Genomic DNA, 16,672 nt, shown 5'->3' with positions numbered 1-16,672 from the left:
AAAGATAGAATTGTTCAAGGGTTATATGAATACAACATATATTAATAAAGAACTAGAGTTGATATCTAGTATTATTATATACCTTAAGAGAAGAAAGGAAAGGAGTTTGAGAGCTTTGATTAAGCATTCACGACATCAAAACAAAAACAATTTGAACTCGAAGACGAGTTATTTCCAACACGAGGAGATTTATGTAGGAGATTTTCATCCAGCGCATGACCTTATAATAATCGACATAAATTTGATTCTTGAGGCCATGATCTCTATATAGGGTCTGATTTATGAAGGCATCTAAGTTTCTTAAGGCCTCCAAACTAGAACTAGAAATTACTATTTTGAAAATGTGATTTAGATTTTTTTCTATTTACTTTAGAAATATTTTACTAAGTTTTAAACTTTGTTTACTGTGTTTTTTCTAGTATATAATTGTCTAGAAGATTTTTGATATATTTTTCGACACAACTCTATCTTTCTATGTGTTTATTGTCTTTTTTATGTTGTTTTTTTGTATGCGTCTACAACCTATTACATATTTCTAAAACAAGAGGACGGTATCGTTGCCAAAAAAATCTGAATTGATATTTTAATAAAAACAAGTCATTGTCTAGACTTTCAAGGATGAAAAGAGTAACTCATTAAAGAGATGCCACGTTAAGCTAAGTGGATCCGATCCCGTCTGAAGGCCATATCCATTCTCCACAAAGCAAAATTTAACACTTTTCAAAAAGCCAAGATCCAGTTTACCCAATCATGGAAGCTGAAAGACTGTTCCTGCTTTCTCTTTTAATGCTCCAATTCTCATCTTGTACATCCCTAGACTCCTTAAAGACGAGCCAAACCATTAAAGAAGGTGACCTTCTTATCTCCAAAGGAAATAATTTTGCACTAGGATTTTTCAGTCCAGGTAGTTCAACCAATAGATATCTTGGAATTTGGTACCATAAAATACAAGAACAAACTGTGGTGTGGGTTGCAAACAGGAACGATCCAATCATTGGTTCCTCTGGATTTCTCTTTATAGACCAATATGGAAACCTCGTTCTCTATGGTAACGATGACCAAAAGCTTCCAGTGTGGTCTACAAATGTTTCGGTGGAAGGAAATGATACTTGTGCAGCTCAACTCTTGGATTCAGGAAATTTGATATTGGTCAGGAAAAGAAGCAGAAAAACTGCATGGCAAAGCTTCGATTATCCTACGAACATCCTGCTTCCTGGAATGAAACTGGGGCTGGATCGAAAATTAGGAATTGATCGGTTCCTAACATCATGGAGATCAGCTGAAGACCCTGGGATTGGAGACTTTTCAGTTAGGATCAACCCAAATGGTTCGCCACAATTTTTTTTCTATAAAGGTACAAAGCCAATTAGTAGAGCTAACCCTTGGCCATGGAGAAGTCAGATGGGCTTCTACAAATGCTTTTTCGTAAATGATCCAGACGAAATATACTTTGTCTACACAGTTCCTGATGATTCTTATCTGCTAATATTAATAGTGGATCATCCAGGACATATAAAGGCTTTAACGTGGCGAGAAAGTGATGGTCAGTGGAAGAAATACTGGAAGTCCCCTCAGTTTCAGTGCGACTATTATGGGCAGTGTGGTGCTTATAGTACGTGTGAACTCGCCAATCTAAATAGGTTTGTATGTGCCTGTTTACCTGGGTTCGAGCCCAAGTACCCAAAGGAATGGTCTGCGAGCGATGGATCTGGTGGTTGTGTCAGGAAGCGGCTACAGACGTCTTCGGTGTGCGATCATGGAGAAGGGTTTGTGAAGATAGAGAATTACTGTCTTCCGGACACTTCTAATGCAGCTTGGGTGGACAAGAGCAAGAGCCGCGCAGACTGTGAACTGGAATGCAAGAGGAATTGTTCATGCTCTGCATACTCAATCATTGGAATTCCCGGAAAAGGGGAAGGTTGTTTGACATGGTACAAGGAATTAGTAGACATTAGATATGAAAGGACTGAAAGTTATGATCTGTATGTTCGTGTTGATGCATATGAATTAGGTACCCTTTTTTCATTACAAATTTCATAGAATTTTCATTACAAATTTTGATTCATAAAAGCTTTTCTATGTTTTGCCACCGCTCCAGGCTGTAGTTAATATGCTCTGTACTACATGAGAGAAACCATTGATATTGTTACTAAAGTCAGTGGGTTTTTTTTTTCTAGAGTTAATCTTTATTTTTTTTCACTCTCATGCAGCTGATAATACAAGGCAGCCAAATGGTTCTCGTGAAAAACCGATGCTGGCCCTTATAGCACCATCAATTGCATTATTGTGGTTTCTCATTAGCCTGTTTGCTTATTTGTGGTTCAAGAAGAGAGCAAAAAAAGGTACTGAACTGCAGGTAAACAGCACTTCTACTGAATTCGAATATTTCAAGCTCAGCACCATAACGGCGGCCACTAACAATTTCTCTCCAGCTAACAAACTCGGGCAAGGTGGTTTTGGCTCTGTTTATAAGGTTGAGTTTCTTGCATTTAGCTAAAAACTAATTTGCCTCTCTAAATTGCATAATTGTAGTCCAGAGGCTTAATCTTGTAAAATGATTTTAGGGTCTGCTGGCTAATGGACTGGAGGTTGCAATAAAAAGGTTATCTAGAAGTTCAGGACAAGGAACAGAAGAATTTAAAAATGAAGTTATGGTAATTGCAAAGCTTCAACACAGGAATCTAGTGAAACTTCTAGGTTACTGCAATCAGGATGGGGAACAAATGTTAATCTATGAATACTTGCCAAACAAAAGCTTGGACTCGTTTCTTTTCCGTAAGTCTCATTATGTTTTTATTGCCCTGATTTACACTAGTTGTCAAATTATACCTGTCTGAAAAATACTTGTTTCAACAGATGAAAGCAGAAGATTGTTATTGGATTGGCGAAAACGCTTTGATATTATTGTTGGAATAGCTCGTGGGATTTTATATCTTCACCAAGACTCCAGGTTGAGAATCATTCACAGGGATTTAAAATGCAGCAACATTCTATTGGATGCAGAGATGAACCCAAAAATATCAGATTTTGGAATGGCAAAAATATTTGAAGGCAACCAAACTGAAGATAGGACAAGGAGAGTTGTAGGAACATAGTAAGTACCTTTGCCTAAAACAAAGAACGAGTGACAAAGTACTATCATTGATTACCAGGAATACTAAAACTACTATTGTTTTTCTGATGCAGTGGCTATATGTCACCAGAATATGCTGTGTTTGGAAACTTTTCTGTAAAATCAGATGTTTTCAGTTTTGGGGTCATGTTGTTAGAGATTGTGAGTGGCAAGAAGAACAATAGATTTTATCAACAGAATCCTCCTTTGACCTTGATTGGATATGTGAGTTATAAGAGAGCTTTTAGTGCTGTCTGCTCTCATTTCTTGTATGCTAATGATTTATATGAAAAACACAGGTGTGGGAATTATGGAGAGAAGACAAAGCATTGGAGATAGTTGATTCTTCACTGAACGAGTTGTATCATCCGCATGAAGCCTTGAAATGCATACAAATTGGTCTACTGTGCGTGCAAGAAGATGCCAAGGACAGACCATCTATGTTGGCAGTTGTTTTTATGTTGAGTAACGAAACAGAGATTCCTTCTCCAAAACAACCTGCATTCCTCTTTACAAAATCTGATAAATTCCCTGATTTAGCCTTAGAAGTAGAAGATGGACAGTGTTCCGTAAATGAGATGACAATTTCTGAAATTGCTAGTCGCTGAAGCTGTGCTGTGTGAAAAATTGCTAAAATGAAGTTCTATTAGATTTGAAATGAAAATACTTGTTGCTAAATTGGGGATTTGAGATTTAACACACACCACCATGCACGAACAATCCAATTCAATGAAAAGTTAAATAACAATGATTTCTGACGATGCATTGGAGATAGTTGATTCATCACTGGAGGAGTTATATTTTCCCCTAAAAGCCTTGAAATGCATGCAAGTCGGTCTCTTGTTCTTATGTCAAGTAGTGAAACAACAATTCCTTCTCCTAAACAAACTGCGTTCCTTTTGATGCAGGAGCTAGAACTGTACTAGCTTTCATGTAATTAGTCCTTTTCTTTTAATATTTTATTTATATAATATTTATGATGGTTGTTTGGAGGGCTAAGATTTGTTGTTTTCAAGGCTCGTTTTCCATCCAAGTATCTTAATTAGTAGCAATTTCAATGATGGGAAAACTTTTGTGAATGCCTTTCCTCAAGACAGACTGCAGATCAAGCTTTTCTCCACTCGATGTACCCACTGCTAAAATTCCCAACCTGATTCTAAACAACTGCTCCTTTATGCCTAGCGTCAAGGAAGAAATCTAACAGCATCATCATATGTTATGCTATATGGGTGGTGTTCGTCAGCTATTCTTTTGTGGATAGTTACTCGATCTACCTTATGTTATGATGCTTGCTTTGTCTTACCCTTTTCTCCTCTGTTCCTGAGCCACAGATACGCTAATGATCAGCCATGTTGAACCCACAGTTGGAACAAGAACGGTCACAATTCCTTTTCATGAGAGCCATTTCATCTCCTCCATTCCTCCATTCTTTGAGGTACCGCCAATACCCCCACCCCAATTTCAGCTGCAGAAACCTCTTCAGCTCTGGGACTTCTATTTATAATGCTTTTCTGAGAGCTGGATAGCTTGGGTTAGAGAATGTTTTTGCCAGCCTTGTCCTTGGTCCAGCCTGTTACTCTTTCCCAATTTTGATCGACGAGGAAAGGTAGTTCTTAAAGGCTATTATAGTTAGGAGGTCTAGCCTTGGAAAGAATGGCGTAGAGGTGTTGAAACATCTGGAGAGGTTTCGACCATCCCTTCAAACATCCATAGATAAATAACCTTTAATATAAAAAATTATTTTATCTGACTTTATTATTTTATTTCATCATTATTGTTTCTTATAATTATTTATCTTTAATAAACTTTCATGATGTGCATATATTCAATTAATCATGGTATTTACTGGAGGATTACAATGTCTTTCTTCAAGGCATGAAGCCATGCCAAATTCATTTTGATAAGGTTGACTTCTCAAATTAATTCTCTCACATTGAGTTAACATGTACACCTTCTTCTTCAACTTCATCACCCACCGAAATGACCTTTATATCATCCTTCAAATATTAATTGGTCCATCTTGCTAACGTGTCAAGCTGATTGAACACTAACTAGACATCCATCGTGGAATGATGATGTCATGCTTATATCATCCTTTAGTTTGGGTGACTGGGTCGGATTGATGGCTAGCTGGTTTCTGGTTCAATAGGTGAAGAAGATTGATTCAGCCAATTTACAACCTCTCCAGTAACCATTTTTTTCTGTTGAACATGACTGCCACCAACCCACCGAAAGGTGGTGGTCTTCTTGTACTAGAATGGTGGTGGGACTTTGTCTCCACCATTCTCAGCCGTTAAAAGGTTATCTAGAAATTCAGGACAAGGAGGAATAGAAGAATTTAAAACTAAAGTCACAGTAATTGCAAAGCTTCACCACAGGAACTTGTGAAGCTTCTAGGCTGTTGCATTCAGGTTTGGGAACATATGTTAATTTATGGAGTTTTTTTAGTTAATAATATATTTTTTTCTTGATAGTTTTATTTTTAAAAAGTAAAATAAATATTTATAATTTGATTATCATGAATATAAAATATTAAAATAATTATTATAAATTGTGGTATTGATTTTGTATGAAAAGTAGTTATAGTTTTAAGGTATTTTTTTAGTGGAAAATAATGTTTTTATTTTCAACAAATAAATATGTTTTTGTTTTTTTTTAAGTAAAACTCAAAATTAAGATTTTTTTTTATCATTGAACACAATTATTGTGTCTTATATGGAGTACATGCAGCGAAGTGATAGCATTTGTTTTTTGAAGTATTTTTTATTTAAAAATATATCAAAATATTTTTTATTTATTTTTTTTAAATCTTTTTGATACTAATATATTAAAATTATTTAAAAATATAAAAAAATATTATTTTAAATAAAAATATAAGTTTTACTACGCAATACTAAATAAGAGTGTAGTATAAAAAATAAGAGTGTAGTATAAAAAAGACAAGTCAAGTCATGGTATGGATCTTCAAGGTTTCGAAGAAAAAACCCATGAAAAATATATTATTTTTTTATATTAAAAAAATAATTTTAAAAATACAATTACTAATATATCTACTATTATTCCAAACACGTAACCCAAAAAAAATCCCAAAAATAACCACTTTTTTCACGTGACTTCTCTAATGGTCCCACACTTGTCTGAAGACCATATCTCCTTTCTCCACAAAGCAACAATTCACGTGTCCAGAAGCCAAGGTCCAGTTTGCCTTATCATGGAAGCTGAAAAACTGTTCCTGCTTTTTTCTCTTTTAATGCTCCAATTCTCATCTTGTACATCCCAAGACTCCTTAAAGACGAACCAAACCATTAAAGAAGGTGACCTTCTTATCTCCAAAGGAGATATTTTCGCACTAGGATTTTTCAGTCCTGGCAGTTCAACCAATAGATATCTTGGAAAAATACCAGAACAAACTGTGGTGTGGGTCGCCAACAGGAACGATCCAATCATTGGTTCCTCTGGATTTCTCTTTATAAACCAATATGGAAACCTCGTTCTCTATGGTAACGATGACCAAAAGCTTCCTGTGTGGTCTACAAATGATTCAGTGGAAGAAAATGATATCTTTGCAGCTCAACTCTTGGATTCTGGGAATTTGATATTGGTCAGGAAAAGAAGCAGAAACATTGTATGGCAAAGCTTGGATTATCCTACAAGCACCCACCTACCTGGGATGAAATTGGGGCTCGATCGAAAATTAGGAATTGATCCGTTTCTAACATCATGGAGATCAGCTGATGACCCTGGGATTGGAGACTTTTTCTCTTATGATCAACCCAAATCGCTCACCGCAAATCTTTGTCTATAATGGTACAAAGCCAATTAGTAGATCTCCTCCTTGGCCATGGAGAAGTCAAATGGGCTTATACAAAAGCACTTTTGTAAATGATCCAGATGATATACTGGGTCTACACAGTTCCTGATGATTCTTATCTGCTAAGAATAATAGTAGATCATTCTAAAGGTGTTAACATGGCGAGAAAGTGATGGTCAGTGGAAGGATTACTGGAAGGCCCCACTGTTTCAGGGCGACTATTATGGACTGTGTGGTGCTTATAGTACGTGTGTAGTTTGGGTACCTTTTGGTTTCACCGCAAGCCTGAAAATATCTCTCAAAAATTTCTTTTCTAATGATTCAATTAATCCTATTTCATTTTATTTTTCAACTAACTCATTTTACCAATGGTTTAAATTATTAATATTTTTATTAATATTATAAAATTTGATCTAGAATTTACAATTTACCAATATTTTTATTATATTTCTCACTATTTAATTAATCATGGTAAAGTTTTCTACCGGAGGATTACAATGTCTTTCTTCAAGGCACGAAGCCATGCCAAATTCATTTTGATAAGGTTGACTTCTCAAATTAATTTTCCCATAGCAATCCAGCACTCACATTGAGTTAACATGTACACCTTCTTCTTCTTCAACTTCATCACCCACCGAAATGACCTTTATATCATCCTTCAAATATTAATTGGTCCATCTTGCTAACGTGTCAAGCTGATTGAACACTAACTAGACATCTGCCGTGGAATGATGATGTCATGCTTACATCATCTTTTAGTTTGGGTCAGTCCATATGGATTGGGTTGGATTGATGGCTGGTTTCTGGTTCAATAGGTGAAGTCCAGCCAATTTACTGTTGAACATGACTGCCTACAACCCATCGAAAGGTGGCGGTCTTCGTGTACTAGAATGGTGGTGGGACTTTGTCTCCACCATTCTTAATAGTTAAAAGGTTATCTAGAAATTCAGGACAAGGAATAGAAGAATTTAAAACTAAAGTCACAGTAATTGCAAAGCTTCACCACAGGAACTTATGAAGCTTCTACGCTGTTGCATTCAGGTTGGAGAACATATGTTAATTTATAGAGTTTTTTTAGTTAATAATATAATTTTTCATGATAATTTCTAATTTTTTTAAAAAATAAAAAAAGTGACTGTCACGAGGTAAATTTTTGCTTCTCAAATAAACTCGTGGAGCAACCTAGTCCCCCACTAGACTTAGCCTATTCTCACCAATCACACTCGTGTTTGCCTAGTAACTAAGTATTTCCCTCACCCGATAAGTTTTCCCCACTTTCCCAAGTTAAAAGACAAGCGGAATACACAAGTAGAATGAGTTAATCAAAGTGCACAACAAGCTTTACAAGAACTCTTTCTCAACCTTTATTAATCTCGTAAACAAAGGGAACTATACACAAATCCTTATATGTGCTATGCATAAAGATTGCATGCTACACCAAGCTTACATCTCTATCCCGTGTTCTACATGTTGCTGCATGCCCCTACATGCTGCCCATTAACCAAGAGTTGCAAACACTATTTATATACAAACATTTACAAGGTACAACTTCCATTTCTACATTTAAGGAAGTAGTGGGACACTATCTAACCCATGTTCACCCATGAACATAGTGGTCCCATTATCTACCAAGTAGTGTGAAGTTTTCCCCCATGATCCCCCATGATCTTAGTGGGTTGAGAACAACCCCTGGTCATCCCCCACATTGAGCCTTTATGATCCCACGATCTTGGATATCCATAACTACCACTAACCCACGTTCTGCATGCCCACCTGGTAGTCCCAACTGCCAATTCTTGTTGCGTCTGCTGATGGTCTCTCGCATGCCTTGGACAGTCCTTCGTACAAGTTTCAGATCGTGCCAAGTCGAACCAACAACTTACAAAAGCTGTTGCACGCTGCTGAATTCACATCTACGTGTAGGCTGCCAATGTCTGCGCTGCTGAATTCTGCGATAGCCCCTGTTCTCGTCAGCCTATCCCCTGACAAGTTTTCCTGCTTGGCCTGGACAGTCCATCGTCCAGCCAATGTTCATCAACAATCTGCACTGCCAATTTTCCTTTGACGAACCTACAGCTGCACAAATCTGCGCTGCCGATTTATCCCACTGTTGGCATGGCTGCTAGCACCTTTAGGCTCTATTTTGGACAGCCTGCCGAAATGTGCACCTCGTGCACATTTGACACTGTTACAAACCACCCTCACCAAAAGAACCTGACGCCCTTATCAGACAGATTTGAAGTACCCTTGCACCACATCTTTTCCTCGTCACAATCCATGTTTCTCCCCATGAAACCTCTAGCTTTGACCACATTCAACAACAATTTAGTCCACCAAATTCTTTGTCAACATGTTTCAAAACCAAGTTGTGACACAATTCTGTTTTGACTAGTTAGTTTTCCACAAATGCCAAACATATCATACTCACAAGCATGCTTTCATGAAGTTTGGACACTAATCACAAGCATCCTAGGTATCCATCCCTCTTCACAAAATACATTCACACAAAATCCTTTTGAAGAATCACATGAACTCCTATACGAACATCTAATTCTCCAACCATTCAGCGTGCCAACATTGCAAGTATAAAATTTAAATATTGTTTACTTGTCCATTGTACATCAATCAACTCTTCCTGCCGAATTCGTCTCAGCTAATGCAAGGCTGACATTATCCATCACTGCCAAATTTTTAAGCAGTGTGCTTTCGTTGGCATATCCTCACGCCTAGAGTTCTAACAAACCATGATCTATCCATCGTCAAAGTTATGGAACTCCTCTAATTTTGCCTTGCCCAAGGCAGTTTGGCCACGTCCAAATCCTCATTGACTAGGTTGGCCACTCGCAACTAAAGTTTCATTTCAGTCATCCATTCTGTCTTCTTTACCCTACATTGTCCCTCGTCAAGATCTCCTCCGAAGACATCAATTCTGCCTCCCCCAAGGCAGCAAAGCCACACCAAATCTTTGCAGATTTGTCTGGCCATTCGACCAAATCTTCCCCAACTTCGTCGCTGAATTTTGCTTCCACCACCCTGAACAATCCTTCGTCAAGATGAACAAAACTACCAAGCTCTGCCACCAACAAGGCAGCAAGGCCAGACAACATCCTCGCCGATATGCTAGCCCAAGATGACTGAATTCCATCTCGGTCGTCAAGCACATGCATAAGATTTACATATGCCACATCCCCAACACCATCTTCCACACTGACAACGTCAAGGTTTCCCCTCCTTGGGCAATAATCCCACACAAAGTAATTTCCATCGCAAGAGAAAAGCAGTGTAAATTCAGTTTCAAACCCTTATCGATTTGCCTTCTCATCTGACCTTCCATTGTCAGCAGTAGGTTTGGGCTCTCCTTTATTGAATTGCTTCCTTTTCTTTTTTGCCCCATCCTTCCCTTTAGGCTTTGATGAAAATACAGAAACTCCAGCAGTCGCTTCGCTGGCCCCTGCTCCCAAGTCTGCCATTCCATCGATGGTTTTGATGGCCGAATCAACACCCATTTTGATCTGATCCCTTTGTCATCACTTTGCGTCGCCCATAGATTAGTTAAGCCACCAAACTTCGCAGGCCTTTGAACACTAACACTGCCCAAAAATGTTGGCAAGTTTTCCCTAAAATGGCTTCGAACAAATCAGCCATTCGATCTGCCCCACAGAACTATCCATCGTCTGTGCTACGAAACAGCCCATCGTTTCGTCATGAACGCAAACCGCGCTCTGCTCCAAAGTTTCAGCCAGTCCACCGGCAGCAGCAATGTTTCTCCAAACTGTGGTTGACAGTTGTTTTTATGTTGAGTAGTGAAACAGAGATTCCTTCTCCAAAACAACCTGCATTCCTCTTTAGAAAATCTAACAAATTTCTTGATTTAGCCTTAGAAGTAGAAGATGGACAGTGTTCTGTAAATGAGGTGGCAATTACTAAAATTGCTAGTCGCTGAAGTTGTACGATATGAATAATTGCTAATGTTCTCTTTATATTCTTTATCTTTTTAATTCGTTACAAGCATCTTTAATTTTATTATAACAGTAATCTTTTCAGGAAGTTCATACATGCAAATTTTCTCTTTCAAATTTCAATGCAGGCTATGTTAAAGCTGCAGAGATTGAAACAATTAAACTTGCTGTTGAAGGATAGATGATTTTAACATAGAAGAGCTGTAGCAGAGAGCATATAATTTCATAAATAACAATGCCTATTTAAAGGCTTACAACCAAACTGAAAAAGCTAAAAATTCTCAACAACAATCAGATATTATTGGCACTACTTCTCCTAACTGAAAACAAAACATAAAGGAGCAAAATCTGATATAAAACAATAATCAAAGACTAAGTCTAACTAAACTTGTTTCATACTTCTGAGGCAGATTCTCATGAATTCTAACAGGCTATAAACTATATAATACGTAATTGTCATAATGTGCTGAAATACAAAGCATACCAAGATACTGAAAAACAAAAGAAAGTAATGAAAGATTAGAGCTATCTGAATTTGAAGAACAGTTTCAACCTCCCTAAATAGTCATGTTTTCGCTTTGCCTTCCCCTCTCTCCTAGAGACATGAGTTTTAGTTGGTTTTAGAACATCCTTAATTTACTACTGAAGAAATTTTCTTTTCGGTATGCAGGAAAGTTCACTGAAAGATACTAGAATAGAATGTAAAGATTGAAATAGAAGTTTTAACTTTGAACTTTGGATCTTGGTGTTGTCAGCATGCAGGCCAACAGGTGGAATCGAAGTCGGGTTGTTCCTTGTCGTATTCTTCTTCCTCAAATATTGTATGAGCTTGTTTTGGAGAAGGAATAGCTACTCCAGAACTACTCAACATGGGAACAACAACTAACATGGAATGTCTTCTCATTGCGTCTTCTTGCATGCACAAAACCGTATCTGGCGAACTACCCCATGGCCATGAAAACACCCAGGAAGACCCAGAACACTAGTTTTGTAAATGATCAAGATGAGATATGTATGACATCTGTTGTCCCTCCTCTTATACAAAGACAAAACATTAGAGATGAGTTGATTTGTCACTCAAGGAGTTGTATCATCCTAAAGAAGCCTTGAAATGCATTCGAATTGGGTTGTTATGCGCGCAAGAACATGCATTGAACAAGCCATCTGTTTGATATAAGTTTTTTTTATATCTGCCTCAATTAATTAAGAATACTTTACAACTTAAGATTGAAGTTTTAAGTTAACTATTTGAACTCTAAATTTAGTCTTAGATCCACTCACATAATTTTAAATTTGTATTATAGAGTTGCACGAGTATAAATATGATTAAATCAATTTTCATATAGACAATAGTTTTGTAAAACCTAAACTTTTAACTCAAATTCAAGCCCAAGTCAGCTCAAACCCAACCTAAATTAACCTAAGTAAATAAAGAAAAGTTAAAAGAGAATTTTAGTTTTTTCTTTTCTAATTAATTCTTGTAGCCGTCGTAACCCTCCCCTCATCAAACCAAATATTTTAGTTTTTGATCTTGAGTTTTTGGTTTAAGAAAGGTGGAAGTAGTAAGTAAGTGGTTCTCTCTTATATTACTTTCGATTATAGTTTATTTATGGAATGGTTAAAAAAGAGATTAGGGTTTATAAGGATTTGAAATTTATGTTGTTAAAATTGATTTATGATTATTAAGGGTTTAATGTTATGTGATTGATTAGTATGTTGTTAGAAGTAATGATTTGTGAGTTGATTTGTTTAAATTTATTTTTATAGGTTAAGAAATTCATTTCAACCTTGCTGGAAAATCTGGACATAATGGTCTTGAGGTTGAAGATGATGAAATTTTATTTTGGTCCTTGATTTATGAAAAGTACAGTTTAGTCCCTATACTTTGGAAAAATTATAATTTTAACCCTAAATGTATTTTGAGATTCTGAACAGTGTTATTATGAGGTTAAGGATGATGAATCTCTGTGTGATAATTGATTTGGATTTTCAATTTGGTCCTTCAATTTTTGGAATTTAGATTTTAGTCATTGAACTTTATGAAAACTACATCCCTGGTTCGTTCTAGAAAGAATTGAGAATGGTTTATGGGTGCAATTTCAGTATGGTTATGTATTTATAGTTTGGTCCTCTAATTTTTGTAAACTTGTGTTTTGGTCCCTATTTTGGAAAATTGTTGTTTTAGTCCCTAAACTTAGGTACTAAACCTGATTTTATTTTATGCATTGGTATCTTTTATTTGTGTTGTTTTGGGTTTTTTTAGTACATTTCGTTTATTGTTGTAGGTTCTCCTAACGATCCTCAATAGGATTTTCGGGTCTTTCATTTGACATTCCTTTTAGTTCTATATTTTTCAGATGAGTGGAATAATCTTTAATATGCATATAATATAAATAAATATGTATATTGATTATATGATGAGTATGAGTAATTAATCTCTTGAATATTTATATATGTTGCTCTATTTTCCAAGTACTCATTTATTCTATTTGATATGATATACCTTTCTTTGATGATTCTGTGAATATCTATTATACCTTGATATAGGACTTGTTATTAACTCCATGCTAACTGAGTGTAATTAGTCTATGTGCACATAGTATTCTGTATACCTAGCTGGTGAGAGAGACATCAGCCTGTGGCGACTGATCATCTCACATCTACATCTGGTCACCTTCAGGTGTCATCTGGTCACATTTGAGTGTCATTTAATCACCTTTAGGTGTCATCTAATCTTTGACATGTATTCCACTACTTTATAATAATATGCTTAATATGTATATTTATATCAAGATAAATTAACTTGTAAACTATTAATATCTAAAATATATATAAAATGTTATTCCCTCACTGAGTTGATTGAACTCACCTCTTATTTTTAATATTATTTAGGTTCTTACTTTCTGTTAACATGTGTACTTTATTAAGTGTTCCTGCTTCTTTAGTTTGGTCGGTATGCCTTGCTTATTTTGTGACGTTTTCCTTTTAATTTTGATTCGATCTCTTAGACACTCCACTATTTCCCTGATTTAATTAAGTTTGGATTTTGACAATGTAATGAGTACTATAAATTATTTTTTTTGTTTTAATTACTGATGAGAAATTTTGAACTATCATTTGGTTTTATTAGTTTTAAATAATATAATATTTTTGAAGATTATGAAATGTTGTGTTTTTTTAAAAAAAAATAACTTGTTCTTTTGATATGTCTTTTTTAAGACTTAGCGTAGGTGAGGTGTCCTTTCAACACCGCTCCTACATTGGCCGTCATTGATCCGGGATTCGAGTCGTGACAAGTTCAATTGAAGAAGTAACCAAATAATTATAGCGACTTGAATTTAAAGTAAACTCAATAATTTAGGATAAGAAAAGAATACTTACATTTATAGAGTGATTCATACTTTGATTACATTTACGAATTAGAACTCTTGGATAATGGATATCTTTTTGTTATTTTTAGTTTATAGAATTGAAATTGCAAGCCTACAGATTACAAAGAAAATAGCAAGCCTTCTTGATTATTGCCTACAGAGTTATCGCCCTACAAGCTATTGCCTACTGGTTTCAAGTTTGAAAGGTCTTGAGAACTAGATAAAATTGCAATGTTGATGATGATCTTCCCTACAATCTTCCTTGTATAGTGACATCAATTGTTGATTATCTCCCACCTTTCAAGGTTCTCCTCTAATTTTTTGTTAACTGTCGATAATCTTCTATCTTTTAGAGTTATTTCCATGATTTCAAGTCTATAATACATGGCTTGTTATACTTGCTTGTAGAGTTAATCTTGTGTGTATATTTCTTCTTTTATATGTGGCAGGAACCTATCTTCTAAGTTTCTTTCAATTAATCCAATTATCAAATAGTTTTCATATTTCTCTTTTATCTATTTCCCATCAAAATTTATAGTATAACACCATCCATGTTGGTGATTGTTTACATGTTGAATGCGTAGTGAAACAAATATTCCTTTTGAAAAACAACCTACATTTATTTTTAAGAAACCTTGTTGTGATTTTCACATACTCTTGGATGTAAAAGAAGTAGACAAAACTATATTCATAATATTTGTCTTCGCTTAACTTTTTTGCATATCATGACTTCTGTGATCATGACGTGGTAAAAACTAATATAAGCTCGTTCTAACATGTTTATAGTGGTAATTTTTGCATGAAAAAGATTGGCATGGCTTTTTGCTTCTCTTTTTGAAAAATCAACGTCATCAACCAGTCTAGTGCACAATTCATATATAGTCCTATAAGTAACGTATCTTAATATGTTTTTTATTTTTGAAATTGATAAATATAAAAGCAAGAGAAAAAAAAAGAGAGAATCTGTGAGAGAGAGAGAGAGAGAGAGAGAGAGAGAACCCGAAGTGGAAGAAGAAGAAGAAGAGAAAAGAGAAAAGAGGGAAATATAAAAGAGATTTGGAGAAATAAGTGTTTAAGGCAAGAGTTATGCTTTAATGTGTATAATTATGGTATTTAGCTTTGATTTTGGTTTTGTTAAGGTTTAGGGTTTTGAAGTTTGTGTTTTAGTGTTAGATTGATGGATTAATTGAAGTGTTATAGGTAAATTATTATGAGTTTATTGAATTATAATGGTTTTTGAGGTTTTGGGTTAAAATTTGAGATACTACAAGAATTTTTAGATTTACCGAATTAATTTTCTATAAGTATTTATTCTCATAATTCGTCAGTAAGTTTTCATGCTAACATGATCATGGATAAAAATCATCTGTCGAAAAACTTTTATTGGTGATTTGTGGTCTGTTGGTAATAATTTTACAGATGCATTTACTAATGTACAAAGTGTGCAAAAAAAAAAAAGTTTACCTGCTTCATTTCATTGGTACTTCTATCGTTGAATATAACATATCGCCGATAGAAAAACCGTATGTCACTCCATTTGTGATTTTTTTCAACTGTTAGTATGTCTATCGGTAAATTTGACATGTAACCATCAAACAAACCATATGTTATTCTGTCGGTGAGTAAATAGTGGCAATGACATTTGCAGTAATTGTTTTTAACTTTTTGGAATATACTGATAGACTATGTTCATCGGTAACCCTTTCAGTAATAATTTCAAAATATATATTTTTAAAAATCTATTAAAAAGAAAAAAATAATTTAAAAATTAAATTAATATAAAATTCAAATATTTATTACAAATTTAAACATTTATAAGCACAAATACAATTAATCTAGAATAAAGGTGTTGGAGGAGGAAGTCGGTGCAGCTCTTAGCCTGGATCGTGGAGCGAATAAGAGGGAGCACAAGTACTACCCATCTGTGATCTCATCTCCAATCTCAATTGGTGAAGTTCAGCTATCTCAGCACTGAGTCATTCATAATCAGCAGCATGACGAGTCATTTGATCTTTAACTCACTGGTCTAAAATCACCTCGAACTCTAGTGTTTAAGTGCTTAAAACTAATTGCAAGCATCTAATGGTTGAAACATTGCGGTCTATTTGCAAGAACTCGGTTGTAGTGTTAGAGAGACCTTATACCCAATTTCTTTCGAGTCCACCAGACGATCCTACCTCCAACCACAAATTTAGATTGAGATTCGGATGGGTCTAGGGATTGTCACCATATCTCTCTTTTAACCTGGTGTTATATGTATCCTTTAAAAGGAAAGTCATTAAATAAAAAAAATACTAAGTTAAGAAAAAAATGGTTGAAAACAATATACCACAAAGTATTGAGCTCATTATCCACAAGTTGTTGCATCTTTTTTTGGTGGTCATCAATCGCTCCATCAGGCTTGGTTCGCGTCCAAAAA

At 35.3% G+C, this 16,672-nt stretch overlaps 1 protein-coding gene and 1 pseudogene across 3 annotated transcripts; both read left to right on the top strand.

Moving 5' to 3' along the window:
* Nucleotides 1–656: 656 nt before the first annotated feature.
* LOC133703313 (G-type lectin S-receptor-like serine/threonine-protein kinase RKS1) lies at nt 657–3,790 on the top strand. 3 transcript variants are annotated; one of them, XM_062127781.1, is made up of 7 exons: nt 657–2,011; nt 2,211–2,342; nt 2,433–2,473; nt 2,565–2,775; nt 2,857–3,094; nt 3,187–3,337; nt 3,412–3,790. In XM_062127781.1, exons 1-7 carry the CDS (start codon nt 751–753, stop codon nt 3,718–3,720), a joined length of 2,343 nt encoding a protein of 780 aa, XP_061983765.1. In that variant the 5' UTR covers nt 657–750; the 3' UTR covers nt 3,721–3,790. The 3 variants fall into 3 exon arrangements, with proteins under 3 accessions (XP_061983765.1, XP_061983764.1, XP_061983766.1); XM_062127780.1 differs by having other exon boundaries at nt 659–2,011; nt 2,211–2,473; XM_062127782.1 differs by lacking the exon at nt 3,187–3,337 and having other exon boundaries at nt 659–2,011; nt 2,211–2,473; nt 3,412–3,551.
* Nucleotides 3,791–6,207: 2,417 nt separating this feature from the next.
* On the top strand, nt 6,208–7,316 carry LOC133703315 (G-type lectin S-receptor-like serine/threonine-protein kinase RKS1; annotated as a pseudogene).
* The last annotated feature ends 9,356 nt before the right edge of the window (nt 7,317–16,672 follow it).

The sequence above is a fragment of the Populus nigra genome, chromosome 9, assembly GCF_951802175.1.
Source record: "Populus nigra chromosome 9, ddPopNigr1.1, whole genome shotgun sequence".
In the NCBI taxonomy this organism is placed as follows: domain Eukaryota; kingdom Viridiplantae; phylum Streptophyta; class Magnoliopsida; order Malpighiales; family Salicaceae; genus Populus; species Populus nigra.
This window is presented reverse-complemented; position numbering and strand designations above follow the sequence as displayed.

Bases quoted from the DNA above. Each gene is read 5' to 3' on its own strand.
- LOC133703313 (XM_062127780.1), top strand. From the start codon at position 751: ATGGAAGCTGAAAGACTGTTCCTGCTTTCTCTTTTAATGCTCCAATTC. The intron at 2,776-2,856 runs GTAAGTCTCATT...TTGTTTCAACAG, and splicing joins CTTGGACTCGTTTCTTTTCC to ATGAAAGCAGAAGATTGTTA. The intron at 3,338-3,411 runs GTGAGTTATAAG...TGAAAAACACAG, and splicing joins CTTTGACCTTGATTGGATAT to GTGTGGGAATTATGGAGAGA.